Source organism: Lissotriton vulgaris, chromosome 1_1, assembly GCF_964263255.1.
Source record: "Lissotriton vulgaris chromosome 1_1, aLisVul1.2, whole genome shotgun sequence".
Lineage (NCBI taxonomy): Eukaryota > Metazoa > Chordata > Amphibia > Caudata > Salamandridae > Lissotriton > Lissotriton vulgaris.
The window spans coordinates 1,751,950,443-1,751,971,125 of record NC_141685.1 but is presented as its reverse complement, the minus strand read 5'-3'; the positions used below and the strand labels follow the sequence as shown (position 1 = coordinate 1,751,971,125).

The 20,683-nt window shown below is 45.8% G+C and overlaps 1 protein-coding gene across 1 annotated transcript in view; it reads right to left on the bottom strand.

Annotated features, from left to right (window-relative positions):
* GNS (glucosamine (N-acetyl)-6-sulfatase) overlaps positions 1-20,683 on the bottom strand; it is a 230,871-nt gene that overhangs the window by 20,576 nt on the left and 189,612 nt on the right. Inside the window, exon 12 of the mRNA XM_086919043.1 lies at positions 8,492-8,602. Coding sequence (XP_086775169.1) covers positions 8,492-8,602 — 111 coding nt within the window. The remainder of the gene's footprint in view (positions 1-8,491; positions 8,603-20,683) is intronic.

The window sequence follows — 20,683 nt, the reverse complement described above, 5'->3', positions numbered from 1 at the left end:
ATGAGGCAAGCTAATGCCCAGAGTTGCCGAGTGTGATCGCTGATCAGAGTGGGCACCAAGGCGAGAGAATTATCGAGTCCGCTGACCCTGGTCCAGAAACCTGTCGCGCCGGGAATCGAACCCTGGTCCCGGGCCGTCCTCTGCTCTCGGGTCTGCCGCCTCTAACCAGTGAGCCACACTACTTCAATGATGAACCAGACGTAGAAACAACAAAGTCGCGACCGTTGCGAGCCGACAAGTAAGTTCGCAATTGCAAACTGGTACAAAACCCTCGCGAACACAAAAAAAAAATCCGCAAATTTGCGGATTTTCCGGATTGCGAATTCGCAAATACGCAAATTCGCGAACGCCAGATTCGCAAAATTCGCCCATGCTTAAAGCTAGAGATAAAATTAGCTTTATACGCTAATGACCTTATACTGTATACTTTGAACCCTGAGAGGGCTATTCCTACTCTAAGGGCCAAAGCAGAAGCTTTTGGTAAGATATCAGGATATAAGGTAAACAGGAATAAGACAGAAATTATTGAATGGAACCAACCAAAACAAACCCTGGGGGCAAAATCGCATATGCGCTACCTTGGCATTATAATCACGCAGAAATTAGCGGAAGTGACTACTGTGAATTGAAGGAAGATTAGCCAGGAGGTAGGGAGATTGCTGGTTAGGTGGGCAAACCTTCCCCATAACTTGTATGGTAAGGTAAACCTTATTAAGATGATTATTTTTCCAAAAGTCATTTTGTCTTTTTAATTCTCTACCACTGTTAATTAACAAACGGGAGATCGCTAAACTACAAGGAAAGAAAGGTAGCTTCATTTGGACCTCGAAGGGTTCCCGTATATCTTGGAAAAGATTAAGGAGGAGGTTGAGAAGGGGGTGCTGGCACTACCCGATTTGATGATATATGGCCTATGGGCATGGGCATGCTTTTTATTTTAAGAATTGTCGGATGATTTTAAATAAAGCTGACAGCTCAGCAATAGGAATCCTCTTTGGGGCAAAGCTTGGTGAGCTGAGAGAGGGGCAAGATAAATTTCTATTTAAGTTTGGGGGCCCAAAGTTTTTTAAGAAAGTAAGATTGAAGATTTTATTGGAGGCATTGAAAGCCTGGGTCTTTATCCGGAAAAAGCTAGGCATATCCTATTACTCATCTAGGGCCCTGATATGGGAATCACCAGGAACTCCGGAGTGCTTAAAAGAATCACTCAGCCTTCTTTTGTAGAACGCAGGAATCTCTCGCTGGGGAGATCTGAAGTTGGGAAGTGATTTAGTTGGTTGGGAAACGTTGAGTTTATGTACAGGGGGCCAACTAACAAGATTCAAGTACTATCAACTTTCTGCGTGGTGGGCAAGTCAAGACTGGGATGAGGAGGAAGATGATACCTGGTTGGATCAAGCAACCAAAATCAATACCGTTAAGAAGGAGGTTGCCTTGTGGTATCGTATTCCGGTAAATGCAGAACACGAACTGGATAAAGACATTCAAAAGCTTTGGGGATCTGAGGTGATAAACACAAACCTGAGTGATGTTTGGTCGAGTTCTTTTGCAATGCTTCAGGACACAGTTAAACCTGCTGATCTTAAACGAAATCACCTTTTTACGGTCTACAGGGTGTATTGGTCCCCAGCAAGACTGGCACATTTTTCAGGAACACACTATGCATGCCCAAGATGTAGAGATCCCTCAGCCGATGAGGTCTATATGTTTTTAACATGCCCAGAGATTACGAAATTCTGGTTTGAAGTTTGCGAATTCTTAACAGAAGTTACAGGTGTACAGGTGAGGGTAACTCCCCTACGTGTATTCTTTGGAATATGTCAAGATAGTGCTACCTGTACTAATAAGCTGAATGCAAGATTAATTTTTTATGAGATTTTACTGGGGAGACGATAGATTTGCAAATCATGGAAATCTGGTGTTCCCCCGCCTTTTTTGGTGTGCAAAAAGAAGGTTATAAATATAAATCAACAGAATATAGCATGCGATCCCAGCAGTCTGAAAAAAAGTATGGGCTAAGTTGGTGGACTGGATTCAAAAACCTGGGGTCCAATGATTAAGCCAATGATTTGCTGGCGGTCCTGTCCCCTTCTCTGTTACAGCCACACCAGTGAAGGGTGGAAGTGGAAGCAGCTTTCTATTCTTGAGTGGAATGACTCCAACCCGGCCTGGTTTACCAGAGATGGGAAGGGAGTATTGCCAACAAGTAAATCGGCAGAATGAGGACACACAAAAAAACTATTTATAAAAATAAAAAAAAGGAATAGCAACCATGTCCTACTTCTGGCGCAGGCACCCTTTCGGCAATAGAGCCTACACTTCCTGATGGAGCAAGTAGAAATACTCCTCCATCAGCTGGGAGAGGGTTTTTTTTTTATAATTGGAAGGGCATAAACCCTCTGCACAATTTGAGCTCCCACTTGTCAGAGGTTATGTTGCTTCATTGTGGCAGGTGGTGCCAGATCCTGCTGCCAACAGGATGACTGTGACGGGTAGAGGGATCACTAAAGTTGCTTAAAAGCTGCAGCAGGGGGAGGGGAAGGGACTGGACTGAGCATGACTCCCACACCCTTCTTGGGATCCGCGACCACTTCCATGAAAAGGCTAAGTAGCCTGCTGGGAGGCAAGGCTGATATTGCGGACGCCCACAAGTGCCCCATACCAGTTCCTCCACAGTAAACTGCCAATGGACTCTGAGTTCAGATACGTGGTGGCGATGCTTTGGCATTTTGCATTTTAAGGAGTGGGGAAAAGGTCTATTGTTGGAGTCCCCATGCATTGAAAGTCCCTGTGCAGGATTTGCGGGTGGAGATTCCACTTGGGGACTTGTTGATACGTCCTTCTATGCGGGTCTGCAAAATCATTGTCCTCTCCCAGGGTGGGTTCCTACAAGAGAGGTATCGGTGTTGATGGTCACCTGTAAAAGGCCTGCAGAGCAACAGGTTGTTGTTGTTACACCAAAGGAGAATACTGGGCTCTGTTTGTTGCCAACACTAGATCCTCTCAATGCCATTCTGGTTGTGCCCATTGCCATCAGAGGCACTCTTGTAATGGGCACATATATAACCTGGCATTTGGAACAATAATTATGCAGAAAGCCATCATTCCCAACAGTTTAATTACAGTACGGACTATGATGGGATGGTGTGTCTTGAAAAGAGCCAGCAGCTGTTGGAATGCCAACATCCTCTGTGGTTGAGGGTATGCTTTGCCTGTTTCCACATTCGGAATGGAACTAAACAAGGGCTGAAATTGTTAAGGTTGAAGAAGCAACTTATTTGCCCTGATGGTGAAACCTAGACTGTGAAAGAGAGAAATCGCTAGCTGAGTGTGTGCTAGGCATTTCTGTTTGCTGCTGCTCTTTATCAGGCAGTGATTCAAATATGGAAACTTTGTAAACTCTCCTGGAAGTGTAGTAATTCCGAAGGGCAACACCTTGAATTGTCAGTGTTTCCCACTTACCACAAAGTAACGGTAGTGGTTGTGAGCTGGGTGTATAGGAATGTGAAAGAATGTGTCTTTCAGATGCATCACTATGTTGCCTTGGTGTAGTAGCAGGATGACCTCTTGTAAGGTGAAAGTTTTCAGAGAAGATGAACCTGTTCAATGGTTTGTGGTCAACAATCGAATGGAGTGAATTATTCTTTCTGGGGTGAGAAAATATAAGCAGTACACCCCTGCCCAGTGCTGCAGTGCGGGTGTCTTTGCTAGGATCGCTTGCACCTCTTCCTCCAGAAGATGAAGGTGGTCTGAACTCAGTACAGGATGGTGGGATGTTTATAGGGGCTGTGTAAAATTCAAGGCAATGCTCTTCCCACACAATGGAGAGGATCCAGTGTGAAAGGAAGTGCCTTTGTCTTCCCCCAACAGGAATAGAGCGATCAAGGGAAGAACAAATCACAGTTTTGTGGCAGAGAAGGCTCATGGGGAGCCACTTCTATGTCTTCCCCGCCCTTTGACTCTATAGGCTCCCCTTAAAAGAATTTAGGCTGTGAAGAGTACTGAAAGGGCTGTTGGCAATGCTGATAGGTGGGTCTCTGCCCCAAACCTGCTTGCCTTTTACCGACCCATATATGCTGCTTGGAAAAAGCAGGCTGAAAAACTGTAGGCTGCCCACAGACTCTGCTATGCCTCATTCTTTTTGATTTTCTCAAACATCCGGTCGACCTGAGGGCCGAACAGATGCTCACCGTCAAAAGTACATTCAAGAGGTGCTGTTGCATCAGACCCTAAGCCAGGTGTGCCTACAAAAGAGGACACTTGTATTGATCCCTCTAGCTGCTGTGTCTGAAGCATAAAGTGCACATCAAATTTTAGCACAGCTAATTATTTTACCCTCCGCTACCAGCTCTAGTCCTCTTTTACAGTGAGCCTCATGTAGGTGCTTTATAAGCTCCGCAATCTCTTCCCAGTGGTAACAAAGGGGCATACTGAGTTGGAAATTTGCCAGATTGTGCCTGCCACAATTGCTATCCGCTTCCTTGCAGCATCAATCTTTTTGGACTCTACATCTAGGAGAGGTGGATCCCCTGTGACCTGTGCATTAGCCCTCTTACAACAGTGCACACCTCCAAGGGAATCCGGGACAATGTGCCCACGAATATAAGCCAGATCTTCTGGGAAAGGTGTCTCTGGTGAACTTTACCATCAGTATCACCATGGAAGATAGCCAACGGATCACTTGGTCGTGGACAAAATTGCCATGAGGAAGTTGCCCTCATCCTTCAAACTATGGAGCTTGGCGTGATAGTACTGGGTAACCTGCTGTATTACTGCATGATGCGCAGTAGTATAATTTGTTGGGGATGGTTTAACAGGGTGTGGGTTGAGATCAGGTCATCCTATGGGTTCACTATATAATCCTCCCAGGGATCATCTCCCTCCTGAGGTTTAAAGGTTCCTCATAGGGGTACTGTGTGTAGTGAGGACTACCTTGGTCAGAGACAGTATCCGGTGCTTCAGGTGGAGAGCAGTGCGGAGACAAAGTACATGGTGCAGAAGGAGGTATGGAGGGCAGTGGTGGGAAGGCTGTAGGGCTAGTAGCCACATGCCTAACTCTTTTGGGTCTTGATAGTGCAAAAGATGGGTACTGAGGGTCTTCCTTGAAGACCAGATGTCTCTTCTTAGGAGTTCTGTAGCCGGAGGTCTAGTCAGCATTTTGCAGGGGTCCAGGCGACTAAAAAGTTTCTTTTGTTTTTTCGTCCATTATCTCGGCCAGCTTTTTGAAGATTGACCTTCGTGTTGGTGGGACTTTCGGTGCCTGTTGGGGGATCTTGGGGGTCCTACTTTGGCTCCAACTGGGTTTTGTCAACAACTTGGGGTCCAGCATGTGGTGGCTTTGATGAAAAGTGAGGTTTTTCTGTGCCTGGGCGTTGACAGAGCAGAATGAGGTTTGGTGCCCTTGGGTAGGGCTTTGCTCTGCATCGAACCAAATGCTGGAGTATAGGGTGTACCAGCTGGATGTATGGGTCCCAAAGGTTTAGACCGTTTTTGGCTCAGCACTGGGCTTAATGCCCAACTCTCAAGAAGACGGCACTCTGCATCAGCAGTGGCTCATTTAGAGGCCTGAGACTGACCTTGAGGTGCAGCAGATGTGCTAGTGTGTAACTCCTGCTTTGGGCCCGAGCACATGCTGTAGTGCTCGTTTGAGGAACTTGACCTCCTCCTTAACGTCAGAGGTCTTGGTCAGCAGGGCCTGTGGGTCTCCTTTCATCTAGCCCTGATAAATGCATCAGCCGCTTGCTTCTTGGCGCAGGGGCTCACCTCTGCTATTAAATTGTCTTGTGATTCTCCCACCTTCATTCCCTCCGGTACCTGAATGCCTTTTTTCAGCAGAAGGCAAGGCAGTCTTCGCAGGATGTCTCTGCATGTTCTGGAAAGAGACAGATGTAGATCCTGCGTCAGTCGGCCCAGTGGTTTTTCATGTTGCAATTAAGACAGAAATGGGATCAATAAAGTAATTTTAAGTGCATTCTCGAGGAAAACGTCGATCAACATCAAAGGAGAAGACATCTCGAAGCTGCAATACATCAAGGTATGACTGGCTTCAACAGTCACTTCCAAAGCCCTCTCGGCATGAATGGAAGCTTCCTCAATGCTGTCTCACTGTTTTCATCACAGGTGTGGAAGAGGGGTTGCAGAACCCAAAATGAAACTGAGAAAAAATAATGCAGTGAGTATTACGCTTTGACTTCTGAGCAGTGCTTCCCAACGTCCGAGACAGATGGTAGAAGAAAACAATCAGAGATGGAATGTGTGTGTGTTGGTGCATTCTGGATTATGGGAGGAGTCGTATAGGGTCTTGTGATTCTAACTTCTAAGAAGTAAAACAAGTTGCAAACGTCTGGGGGAAAACATTAGATGGCAGGAGTATGCAGAGCATGCGTATTTACAGCCACATATGCTATGAACACACGGTTTCATGTTAAGAAATTTGGCAAAACTGGAAGTGTCAGCTTGATGCTTTACCATTTCCGGATGCTTTATTTCATAAAGATTAATTCTGCCAGTTAAAGTTGTGTAAACAAGGGCTCCTATTACTGGGAAGAATGTGCTTATTAAATATTTGTTGTATAGAAAACTATTTTAATATATACAGTTCTTTTTAAAACCTTTGTATAAGTTGGACAGATCAACACATTTTGCACTACTTATGTCCAAATGGAGTATGAAGCAAGTGACTAAATGGCTTTGGAAGAAATAAGTTACTTACCTGAACTGCAACTCTTCTTTGTTGGTATCTATCATAGGTTCTCATACTTGAATAGTTTCCACTTGTCGAGAATGGAGTCCAACTGTATCTTTCACATAGCAGGATAAGACTTTTAAATGCCTAGAATGCTTAAATAACAAGTTACTTACCTTCAGTAATGCGGGATCCAGGCTGACGCCTGTAGAATTTTCTAAGAGGAGGAATCTGAGGTTAAAAGTCTCAATCAGAAACAGTCGCCTCACTGAAAAAGACCCAAATTTCGTCCACCAGTCTTTATACTTTCTAATGCATGTCGTGCATAAAGAGCTTCCTCTCGGTGATCTGCCCTATACCTTCAAAAGCTTCAAAATCTTTCTTTCTGCTGCTGTCCTGGGTTAATCCGTATCCTTTGGGCAATCTCTTCTTGGAAGCTATTGTCTTGATGACGGGTAATGATTCACTCATGTGAATCTATGAATGATGCAATGCTGGAGAACGTACATTCCTATAATTTCCTAAACATGACATTTGTAAGTGGTGATCCCATATATGTTGCATTTCCACGCTCAATCTTCTTGTATTCCCCTGGGCATCCACACCTTGTTAGTGGAAGGAAACGTGAGACAGACACATACAGAGCATGTAAAACGCTAAATAACAATTCAATACAACAGACACACATCTCACAAATGTATGTTGCTTGACTATTCACTGGTTCATCATGCACACAACGTGCATTCAAACACTTTAACTTTTACAGGCTGACGTCAACTTTAAACGTGGAGAATAATGATTTTGCAAGTTTGTCCATAGATATCTGAAAACAAGACATCTGGAATGCAAACCCAGGGTTCACTGTCTTTATACCTTTCTACATGTGGTGTTCCATGAATCAATTCGGTATAATTTCTTTGTAAACTACTTATATTTTTGATCTCCAATTTGATGCTTTTCGACACTTACGTGAAGGACCTTAAGAATTCTTTAAAACTGTGATTGTCTCACTGTACATTAATCTACATGGAAATAGCTGTAGTTCAATAGTGTATTTTTTCTTTCACTTGTCACAGCATGATAGTGTTCAAGTATTTCCATTTTGTGAAGAGGTATAATTTTAAGGCAAATGCAATGATGTTTGTAATACCTTAAGGGACTGTTTCGCCAATGATCTTTTTGTACTATTTATTTTTTAATACAAATGTTTTAAAAAATACAGTGGTGTGATTGTCATGCAGTTTCACTATTCTAGTATTTGAAAGTTAAAGCGGAGTAGCAACTGATGAATTCCAAATCTAAACCATTTTTCATCCTCGCTGTGTGCCAGTGGAATAATGTGTCGATTAGCTCATACAGGACAACTATCAAATCTACTGTAGGCATGGAATAATAAAAATAATTGGTTGGGGTATAATGTCAAAACATCCAGGGAATCAAGTGCAGTCTACCGTATAGAAAGGAACGCCAAATGGTTATTTAAAGCGGATACTTTTTGCATTTGGCTTAGCGAACCATGTTACGAGAGGTAGTATCACTACATTGACGTATGACAATGTGTATGTGTAAATTGGATGAGTCTAACAACCTCAAAACATCTAAATGGACTCATACATGTCGATATAGTAGTGCAGAGCATTGTGTACTGCTTCCAATATTAGCACAGCTCGCTAAGCCTTTTATTCTCCTAATATTGATATAATGAGTACCACTGAGCTGGGCAACAGTAAGATCAGACATTTACAGTTTGTGGCAGCACGCGCTAAATCTGTAGAACAGGTTATTACTAAAGGTAACTGTACATACCTCTGCATCATCAAACTCACAATATTGGAGATCAACCGAGGCACCAACAGTCCGTACGCAGGCATAGGTGTTGTTATAGGAATCTTCACAAACGCAGTCTGGGAAGCAAACCTGTAATATCAAATGTGAAAAGGTCACTGCCTGGAAAACATTATACATGGCACTAAACGGATAAACACCGAAAGTTCAACACACCCATGCTTTTAAACTATCCAAATTAGCTCTAGAGCAAATTTGCTACTCTGCTTATTTTATTAATTGAAATGTCAAATAAAAAAAAATATTTTAACAAGATAGTATTCTCATTCAGTGACGTCCAAGTTAACAAGCAGTGGAATAGTACGATTCAAAGCACTTCATAGGCACTTTCTTCCCAAGTAAACATATTTTCAGTAAAGACATACTTTCTGCAGATATTAACACTATGAAGTTAATTTGAATGGCAGTTAATCCTTCAAGATTGTAGCTGTGTGTAAAAATATAAAGAACAAGTTTACAGAATTGTCATCGCAAAATTTGGCACACAAGAAATGTTTTAAGGGACATGGTCTTAGGTAATTCGAAACACGTAGACCATTAAATCACATTCTTTGGAGCATATATTCAAATATGTCTGAAATACATTTTCTCCAAACACTATTTTGAGCTGTTTTCCTTCAATTGGCAATCAAACAAAACACACTTGCGTGTCTTCAAACACTAATATATCTGAATCCCAAATGCCACTGGAAAGTTTTTTGTAATAATGTAGCCTTAAGGCCAATGGTTTCATTCAACATTAGGACTTATTCCAATAAAAGCTTGGGTGAGAAGCTGTGGCTATGTATCAAATGGTATTAAAAGAGAGTCATACATTAGGAAAGAAGATTAGGAAAGAAGAAACCATGAACCTCTAACATTTTATTAACATAATTACAATTGTTTAGAGATTTCACAGCTGGACCAGAGGCAATAAGGCTTTCCCTCTCTTTACTACTGAGAGCAGCTTACAGCACAATGGATGCATACACGAACAAGATCACATTTCCCAAGAAACCACATACAAAGTGGAGATGACAAGATTTACATGTTCTTGGTGTTCCATAACTAAATTTGTCCAGCAACGACTCAGAGTGCAGAGGCATAATTCTACCCTACACACTGGTACTGAGGCCTTTATTGACAGTCCTGTGCCCCCTAGCCTGAGAGGGGTGTTCTTTCACATGCACTGTTCCACTGCGTTTGCTTGTGATTAATCTGGCTGCTTTCTGCTTTTCTGATCCCCTCTGTCCACTTTGTATCCTAGTTTGTTCCCTTTGTGCCTTCTGTGGGATTGCATAAGCCAGAGCACCCTTAACATGGACAGAACATTTCCGATGCTGTCCTCCCATCTCGCATAGGAACTTGATCCTTGAGAGAGCTCTGATAGTCGGCAGAAGCAGAAATGTCCCCGACTGGAAGGGGGTGTGCCACCTTGAAAAACAAAATTACTTATCTTTGGTAGCCCCTTTTATGGTAGAGACTCTATAAAACTGCAGATTCCTCACCTTTTGAATTTTCTCAGGTGCCATATGGGATCCGGAAACTATAAAAGCAATTTCATTGTGCGCCGACAGATGGGGTCACGCAGTTTTGTTTTGGATCTGTTAGTTCCAGATGTGACATCGAGACCACTATAAGACCTCCATCTCCGAGCACTGATATCAGTTTTTTTCTGATCTCTGTACGCATTGCCAGGTGCGGAGCCATTGAAATCAAAAGTGAAGTGTGCAAACGTTTCAGATTTTGGATCTTATTAATGTACTATATGATCCCTCTCCACAGAACAGAAAGGTGGTTGGAGTGGTGAGGAAGCTGCAGTTAGAGTCTCTACCAGAAAAGACATTACTAAAGGTAAGACACTTTGTGATACGACTGAGATGATAAAAAACAAGGTCCAGGATGAGTAGAGATAAGCACATCACGCCTGGGCTAGGGCTGGCCGGTGATGAGGCCACTGGTGGGGCTAACAGGCGTAGTGTTTTGTGCTTACTTGTTTCTTGTTGTCTTCTTTTTCTTTTCTTTGAAGTTCTTGTTTCTTCCTTGCAGTTGTCTTCATTGTACTGTGTAGAAAACACATTTTTCTTCTTCTTAGTTAATTCCTTCTTGTGGTTACCTCTTCTTCTGTAAATTGTGGTTGTTGCCACTGTGGTTTCTTAAAGTTGCGCCATCTCCAGGTTCACTTGTAAGTCAGGTACCTGAGATTTGCTTGTAGCTGTAGGTTCTTCGTCACCTCGTCGCCAAAATATGTAGTGAAGGAGGTCCACTCAGGAAGGTTGTAATTCAGGATGCTTTATTCATAAAGACAACAGGTTGTAAGGTACAGGATATCATGTTGATAAGTGGTAGATTAGAGCCCCACCAGGAGCTGCCTGTCAGCTGCTCAGCCCATGACCAACTGTCACTGCCTCACTCAGTCCCAACATTCTGAGGCATCATCAGACTCCAACATTCTAATGAGACAGAGCACAGGCACTGGCAGAGCAGGGCTGGTAAAACACCTTACAGTGTAATATGCAGGATACTACACACTTGTTCTTCTGATAGATGATAAATGCAGATTCCTCACCCAGTGAAAAGATACCAAAGTAGTACCTCCATAGGTGGGTCTGTGGAATGGCTCAGACCAGGAAATCCGGTAGGGCAGATCGGAGGAAATGCCCATCCCACAGAACCTGGGTGTTTAGGCAGTAGTGCTTTGTGAAAATGTGGAGGGATGCTCATGTAGTAGCCTGGCAAATGTCCATGTCTGGCACATCATGCAAAGGCACAGTGGTAGAAGCCTTTGATCAGGTAGAATGAGCACAAAATCCTTTTGCGGGCTGCTTCCTTATTAACAAACTATAAGTTGGTCATCTTGCAGGTATTCTCTGGTTCGATCAATGTCATTAAAGTGTCCTCTTAGGGTCAAGTTGGTGAAGTTGATCCTGCTCCTTCTTAGAGAGGTGAAGTGAAGCATAAAAGGCCAGTAGAATAATGATGGCTTTCTTAAGTGAAAGGGCATAACCAAATTCGGCAGTAAAGCGGTCTTTGCCTGAAGGACTAGTTTGTCCAGAAAAAATGAACTACATGGTTGCAGGAGACACAAGGCTTGAAGTTCATTCACTTGTCTAGCAGATATGTTTGCAATAAAAGACACGGTTTTGATGGTTTGGAAGCAAAAGGAACAACCATGCATGGCTTTGCATGGAGTGCACGTTAGATAAGTGAGAACCAAATATAGGCCCCACTGTGGCATGAGGTGATGGTGGGAACATGCGAGTCAGCACTTTGAAAACAAGCATTTACAATGCAATGGTTTCGCCTTTGGAAAAGTTAGAGCTATTGGCATTGCTCACACACAGAGCCCCACACACAAATACACACACACACGCACACGCACACACACACAGACACAGAGCCGGACACACACACACAGAGCCAGACACACACAATGGGGTAGATGGCTCTCAACGCCCATTCCCTACTTCACAAATGCTTTGTGGTGGCTTAGTGGACTATTGCTTCCACTGTAGAGGCCTTTGTTCAACTTTATGGTCACAGGTTCAAATACCGGTGGGTCCACTCAGCCTTTCATCCTTCTGAGGTCGATAAACTGAGCACCATTGAGTTGGGCAACAATAAACATCTGTTATTCAGTACTAAAATACCCTTGGGTGAACGTGTGCTTCACAAATGGAAGTTATGTTTCCAGCTTTCACCCATCTACCGCACCTAACGGAAAAATCATCTTTGTATACATAATGGATTAACAAAACCAATGCTGGTCAGGCTCACTCACAAAATTAGGTTAGGAGGCTGGACGCCTTCTCCAAAACAATGTTGCAAAAAGGCTTACCACTCAAATATTCCACTTATAAAACTATTTTAATGCATCTCCCACACCCCAACAACACGATGGAAGGGTTAATATTAATGGAAACACTGCCTAATTGTTCAATTATATAACTGATCAGTTCGGTCACAATTTAACGTATCCAGTTTGAATCCAAACGCTTTAACTAGTTCATCAATACTTTCGAGGCAGGAGAATGATCACGACGGATCCATTCTGTAGTGCCGCTTCTACCAGCAGCATCGGACGTTCAGCTTTCATTTCCTGTTCCTCGACTCCGGACTTAAAACACTCCACAAATCCCGACAGTGTCGGGCAGCTATAGGACAGGCCATCGCCACACATACATGCAATTTTATACATATAGGCCCCTTACCCACCCCACGCGAAAAGAACACGCCGGGGCATCAAGTACTGAGAAATATTTAATTGTGAAGTAAAAGGGAACAGCTGATCACTATGTATGTGTGGCTCCAACCAAAATCTATATTCCGTCTTTTTCTGCAATTAGACGGTCATCACCGGACTAAGCTGCATTAAAATGGGTTTCTTCTCATTCAAATGTTGCCACAAGCAGAGAAATTCCTCCTCTGTACAGAGAGCCACAGTGGCTAATCTACGACGTTGCTAGGTAACAGCCTCACTGCTGCCTCCACAAGTACCATACCGAGTCAATTTATATTGTTTTGAAATGCATCGCATGCCTATGGAAGCAAAAAGCGAGCTTGCGCTGCTTCGCTAGCTGCACGCTGAGAGCAGTAATGCCGCAAAAAATCACCACATACATATCTGGCCAACCGTTGAGGGCACCGTACGGAGGTAACGTGCACTTTGCAGAAGGTCGGACAGTGATGTATATCAGGGGTCGCTGTGCTCGGCGCTGAGCAGACATAAATCACAACATAGTACGACGCCAGCATACCCGTGAGCTTTCACTGTGGGATAACATCTTAGCTGGGGGCCAACGGTGTAGACTGTCCCATCGGTTATCTGGTTTTGGATTGAGATACCAGACATTTTATAAAAAAGCACCATAGACAACTGCACCAGCCATCGCACCCTGAAGGAGCCCCAGTCAGCACCCCCCAGCTATGCACCAGTGTTCTTCCACTGCACGACACCCCATCTGTGCACTAGTGCACCAGCCATCACACTCTGCAGGAGCCCCAGCACCCCCAACAGCTTCTCAGCAGTCCAAAAACTTAGCAGCTCTAAGCATATGAGATATCAATGATAGCTAAAGCTGTCTGGAGGTAAGACCCAGAAGAGCATATCGGCCAATCACATTAAAATGTCCTTTCAGAATTGGATTATCCCACCAAACTGTTTTTTTTTTTTTTTTTTTTTTTGAAGTTCAACAAAGTCTTTATTGTCGCGATTTAGGCACAAGTGACACAGCCTTAGGCCTACAACCCTGGGGCCGGCCGCGTTTTGAAAAATTATAGCATCATTAAACTACACAGCCTTACAGCTGGCAACCCGGGGTCCAGCGGCGTTCCTGCAGCAATACAGTGGTGACGTGTCGTATTTAAGCGGGGTCCAGCTGACTGCTACTTCACATGCAACTTCATTTTTGGGGGTGTTTAGCCCCTTTTTTGTAGAACATTCAAAAACAATAAACCTGGTAACCCCTGGGCAATTCTACACTCTGGCATCCTCTGTGTGTAGTATGATGAATGTGCAGTAAGTACAGGTCTAATACATTGAGCAGTGTGGATAACACATTAGATCTGGTGCTTTAAGGGCAGGTCACATAAGGCAACACCAATCTATTCCTCCATTTCTTCCCCCTCAAGAGTAAGTAGATAGTCGGTCAAGTAATACCAAAAATTCTTAGGGCGCGATCTCCTGGGCAATTCCTCCTCGTATGTGAGCAGCATGTCCCTACAATACGTCAGATCTTTTAGCCATGCTTTAGCATCCGGGACTTTTTTCCCTTCCCAACACCTGGAGATTTGTCTTTTAGCAATTAATAGCGCCACAGCACAGAACTTCCGTTTCCCCGCTTTAACATTTGGTACCAGGCCCAGCAGACAGTTTTTAATAGTGCACTCCACCTCAATCCCCACCATTGTACTCAGAGTGGTTGTGATTGTATCCCAGTATGCGTTTATCTTTGGACAATACCAGGCTAAATGGATGAAATCCGCCCCGTCATATCCACAACGTCTGCACCTGGCATCGTCTCGTAACCCATATTTATGCAACCTATGTGGCGTGTGGTATGTTTGATGTAGGTATTTAAGGTGTGTAATGCGCAGGTTTCCATTTGAAGTGAGTAGCTTGAGGAGCGTGCAAGCAACAGACCATTCACGCTCCGTAAGCGCTTCTGGCAGCGAATCGTTCCATCTTTGCAGGGCTCTGTCAGTGTTGTGCGGGAGTTCGCTTTGTGCCATTCTGTACAGTCTAGAGACCAGATGGGATGTGTTCGAGGAGGTGATTATAAATTGTAGTGATTGCAAAGTTGGTGGTTCTTCAGGGTAAGTTGGATATAGTTCCTGAATTGCCCTTTGTAGCCTAAAGTGTGTGAATCTGAAAAGTAGGGTCGGGTTGCTGACATAGGTCAGATCGTCGGTTCTGCGGAAAGTTCCCTCATGGTATAGATTCCCAAATGAGTCTATTCCTATATTCTTCAGTATGTCCATTCCAACTTTCTCATTGGTCACTGATATGTTTGGGTGGAAATGCAGTGGGAGTGCCGGGGCATAAAGCGGAAGTTTGTGAGTCATCCTACCTAGTGTTCTCCATGCCCGAGCCGTGGTATCAATCGTGTTAATATCTTTTGAGTGTAGTGGCGGTCGCTTATGCATTACTATCGCATCCAGTGGAACCGGTGCTGCGTCACCCTCTTCCACCGCTGTGTGCGTGAGATATGGGGTGGGGTGATACCAGTGCGCTGCGTACTGGGCCTGCCCACACAGGTAGTAGAGCCGAAAGTCAGGCACACAATACCCACCCTTTTCGTAGGGCAGTGTTAATGTACGCAGGTCTATGCGTGCCTGCTTACCTGCCCATATAAGCTTAAGCACCAGGGATGTTATTTGGGTGAAGACCGCCCTAGGCGGTGTGATTGGTATATTAATGAATAGATACAAGAACTTCGGAAGTACATTCATCTTGACTATTGCGATTCTGTCCGCCAAGGACAGCGGCAGCTGTATCCATCTTTGCACTTTACCCTCCAGTTCTGGGAGTACCCTCCCGTAGTTTGTCCTGATTACTTCTTCAGGGTCCCGGCTGTACCATATGCCCAGATAGCGCGTGGGGTCGGACTGCCAGTCCAGCGGGAAGTCAGGTGAATGTGGAGTGGTGGAATCAGTGAGTGGGATGATGATTGACTTCTCCCAGTTAATCTGTAGCCCAGAATGGCGACCGAATTTAACATACTCACGCAATAATGGGCTAAGATTCTGTTCGGGGTCTCGCACGTAGAGAAGCATGTCATCCGCATACAGCGAAATATGCAGAGGCCTCCCGGGGAAATGTAGAGCTGAATGGTTATGTGTCTGCCGAATTCTGCACGCGAGTGGTTCCAGGGCTAGGGCGAATATTAAAGGCGACAGTGGACATCCCTGTCTAGTCCCTCTAGCAATATTAAAAGGTGCCGATATGTAGCCATTCACCCTCACTCTAGCTACCGGCCTCGTGTATAGTAGCGACACTCAGGATATATACCGTACCGGAAACCCCATTCTCTGCAATATGGTAGGTATGTAAGACCATTCGATGGAGTCAAAAGCTTTGGCTGCGTCAAGCATGACGGCCGCCGCTTTTGTCTGGGGGTTGAGGTAGTGAGATAATGCAAATAACGTTCTTGTATTGTGGGAAGTGGCTCGTGTAGGGATGAACCCTGCCTGATCAGGAAGCACCAGGTTCGTCATCAGGGGCTGCAAGCGGTCAGCTAAGAGTTTCGCTAAAATTTTAGAGTCTACATTTAACAGGGACAGGGGACGGTACGATTCGCAGTTCTCTGGCTGTTTATTAGGCTTTAGGAGAGCGATGATCACCGCTTCGCGCAGCGACGGCGGTAGCACCTTCTGGTCAAAGGCCGCACCATACATTTCAACCATGTGGGGGGCAAGGATGTCGACAAAGGCTTTATAGAATTCACATGTATAGCCATCAGGCCCCGGAGCTTTCCCGTTTGGTAATGCGTGTATAATGGCAGTCACCTCTTCTACTGTAATTGGTTGTGCCAGGTATTCACGCTGATTGTCAGACAGCCACGCTATTGCTATATCCTGAAGGTAGTCGCGTGTTTCCTGTGGCGGAGCAGGTTGACGGGAAGTGTACAAGTCGGCATAATTACGAACAAAGCTATCAAGTATCTCCGCAGGTTGTGTACATAAGTTGCCATTCCTGTCTCGCACTTGTGTGATCAGTTGTGGCTCTCGCCCCGTACATATTTTCCTAGCCAACATCCTGCCAGGCCTCCCACCCTCCCCGAACCGTCTGGCTAGTGGCCGCTTGTTTACATATTTCAGCTCATCTTCCGCATATTTTTGATGTTCTATAAGGGCAAGCTTAATTTTCCCCAGTAGTTCTGCATTACCAGTGTGCTCGTACTCCCTCTCTAGGACTGATATCTCATGTTCAAGCCTGGTTATTTGCGCTCTTATGTCTTTGAGTATCCCAGCGGTCGTGCTTATGCAAGTGCCCCTGAGCGTCGCTTTGAATGCCTCCCACAGAGTGCATGGATCGTCAACTGAGTTCTCATTCAACTGGAAGAACTCCTTTATTGCTTTTGTTACTGTAGTCACGTATAAGGGGTCTAATAGTGCCTGCGCGTGGAATCGCCAACTGAATGGAGGGGGTGTGTAGTGTGGGATCTGTAGAGTGAGTTCTACTGGGTTGTGATCGGACAGTGTGCGCGGGTGTGTCAGTATCTGTGTAGTCCACAATACCACATCATCTGTCCCCAGCCAGTAATCTATCCGTGACCAGCTACCGTGTGACATGTTCACATGTGTCGCACCCGGTGTTGATGGGTGCTTGACCCTCCAGATGTCTTTGAGTGCAAGTTCCACCCGTATGTCTCCTAGCTTTTCCCTGGCTTTCTTGTGTGGCTCCACGGAAGCAGCAGAACGGTCTACTGTGTCTTGCAATGCTACATTAAAGTCCCCCCCCCCAGAGTATAGTCGTATCAGTAAATTCCAGCAGGTGATCCCATAATTCCTGATAAAAACCTGGAGAATCGACATTTGGACCATACACATTCACCATCGTCACCCCCCGCCCACGCAGCACCCCCGACACAATTACATATCTACCGTTTGTATCAGCAATTGTACGTGTTATTCTGTAATTGGTGCCTTTTTTGACCAGTGTCATCACCCCTCTGGAATAGGAGGAGTATGCTGCCGAGTGGTTCGATTCCGCCCAGCGTGTACCAATTGGTCTATGTATTTTGGGGTCCATGTGAGTCTCTTGAAGCAACGCTATGTCTATGTGGTGCCTGTCAAGACATGCAAAAATTTGCCTGATCTTTTTAGGATTGGTGAGGCCTCTCACATTCCATGCTAGTAATTTCAGACTATGTGCACTCATATTAACAACATTACCTCCTGGATGCACCACACGTAACCCGCCCCCGCCCCAGATGTCAGCTCCACGTTGCACAGTACCATGATTTTGGATGCCAACCTGTTAGCAATGATCCCACATCGGCGTGCAGCAGTGTATTTCGATTGTCCAGGTAGTTCAAAAACCAACAAACCCCAACTTTCCCAGTACCCACCCACTCCAGCAACCCAATTCTGCTGAAGCCATAATACCCTCAGAACTGTGATAGTCAACATAACTTGTCGGGGACTGCCCTAGTGGAGGTCCGCCGAGGACGCAGTACTCCATCCTAGTGAAAGGATGTGGGCGAATCTACGATCAGTATACAGAGCGCCTGAGCCCTGAAGCAGCACCATTCTCATTGTGCATCAGTGAAGCAATAGGCATTCAGAACAGTTTTACAATATGTGACAGTAAGCATGTTATCTTTCCCTCAGGTACACAGAGGTGGTATATAACGGCAGTTCAACCAAGTCTATACTCTGATAGTGTTAGGTTCCGCTGCCATGCAAACCATATTGTATTGTGTCCCCCTCTGACATGTTACCCATACTCAACATTGTCTCAGTATTCATTACCCTCTGTATGGATAGGAGGCATCGGTTGGGAGCTGTAGTTCATGTGGAGTCCAGCTTCACCCTCCTATAACTGTAGGTCCGTCAGTTAGGTAAGCACAGCGCAGCGTTTATTAGAAGGTCTTACCTTTCAATCTGACTCGGTGTGTCTGTCTTTGCGATTGGATCGTTTACCTTTGGCAATCGTTGTTTTGATGAAATCCATTGCAGCTTTCGGGGTCGAAAAGAAAATAGGTTTATCCTCCCACGTGATCCGAAGGCGAGCGGGGTACAGCATGGCATACGGGATCTGCAGATCACGAAGTTTGGATTTAGCCTCGTTGAACTCTTTGCGTGCCTGTTGTACTGCGAACGTGAAGTCTGGGAAAAATTCAAGTTTGTTACCCTGATGTTGAATCTCTCCTTTTTCCCTCGCCAGCCTGAGCACGGTGTCCCTGTCGCGGTAATTTAGAACTCTAGCCACAATCGGTCTAGGCACGGCTCCCGGTTTGGGTTTTGGCGCCAAGGATCGGTGCGCTCGTTCAATAATAAATATGGGGGATAGATTTTCAGGGCCAAACAGGTCTTTGCATAGTTTCTCCACGTAGGTCTCCATTCGGCCTGTGTTGGTTGATTCTGGCAGACCTGAGATACGTATGTTGTTACGCCTCGACCTGGCTTCCAACTCCTCGGCCTTGGCTTTGATCACTTCAAGGACTTTCTCCATTCCCGTACATTTGGCCGCCGTGGTCCGCGATTCGTCTTCCACCGTCGAGATCCTGTTTTCCGCCGTATCCAAACGTTCGCCCTGTTTGTCAAGCTTGGCCGCCATGCTGTCCACTCGACCTGTTAAATGATCAAGTTTGCTATTGATATCCTGCAGGTTTGCTTGTATGGATTTCAAGATGTTTTCCATTACACTACCATCTTGAGAGTCAGTTCCCAGGTCTTCCTCTGCAGCACCAGTTTGATTTTTTGGCGCCTTTCGAGCCTCAAACGTTAGCTTCGGCTGTTGTTTATCTGGTTTGCCCATGTTGTGCAGCAAGGGGATGCCGGGTTAGTAGTCCCTGGGGTTTGTTCGCCTGCGCGGTGTGTAGTGTATCTCCTTGATCCGTAAGGAGGGAATATAGCATCAATTCTCTATGTACACTGAGTGGCGCTCAGATCAGACCCCCCAGACAGAGCGCTCCGCATGGGTGAGTTGATGTAATATCTCAGCGCTGCACCAGGACCTCGCCGATCCCCACTCGAGTACTGACAGCAAGGATCGGTTCCGGCAGGCGAGGCGCACCACCCCACTGCTTCACAGGAGATGTTGGTAATGCTCCTCGCCGTTTATACACCCATGGAAAGAGCATCCAGCCCTAGCAGTAGGTACCTCTCCGTATTGCTGGTGATGCGGGGTCGGTGACAGCCGCCCGTGAGGGATCCCAGCATCGGGCGCGCAACCCACTGAAGACTTGCTCTCCCCTCCAGGTCCGCCACCGTATGCAGGCAGGAAGAGGATGGTTTTATTCCTCTGTTGCGTGATGGGCTTAGAGGCAGCAAGCACCCCACTCTCCAGCGCGCTGGGTAACCTCGAGTTTGCTAATGCAGGGGCGCCGCCATTTTGCTACCCGCCGTGACTCGGCAGTTAGGAGCAGTCCAAGGGGAATTGGGGGGGGGGGGAATCGCTGTTATGGTAGGCACTGTAGGACCGTCCCGTTTTTCTTTGCTGTTGCCAAGAGAAAATCAAGCTAGTTCCGCTCTCCCCATTTCACCACTAGCACCCGTGCATGCACAACGTGGAGCGCGTATCAGTGTGAGAGACATAAAAGCATGTATGAACGGGGGTATGCTGCCACGCCATGTCGGCCCCGTACCTCCGTGTCCGCCGTCCTCACACCGTAGTGCCGTGCAGGTCCTATCGGCAATCCGCCACAGGCGGCACTCGCTCGGAGCACACCCGCTGCTTTCCAGTCCGCCGTTAAATGTGTACACTCACTCCAGGTGGTGTCTGCGCGCTCAGCCTCCGAGAGCCCTCTGCCGAGCGCCGCCCGCCATGATGGACCACCGAGTACGCCGGGACCCACGGCTGCAGTCGCGACTCCAGTGTGGCAAGACTCGATTCTCACACGCACGATCTGTTCCCACGCCGAATGGTGTGCCTGGTGGCCCACGGCGATCCGTGTCAGCGCATTTTATCGGAGCTTTTCAGACTCGCCCGGCGGAGCTGCACAGCTA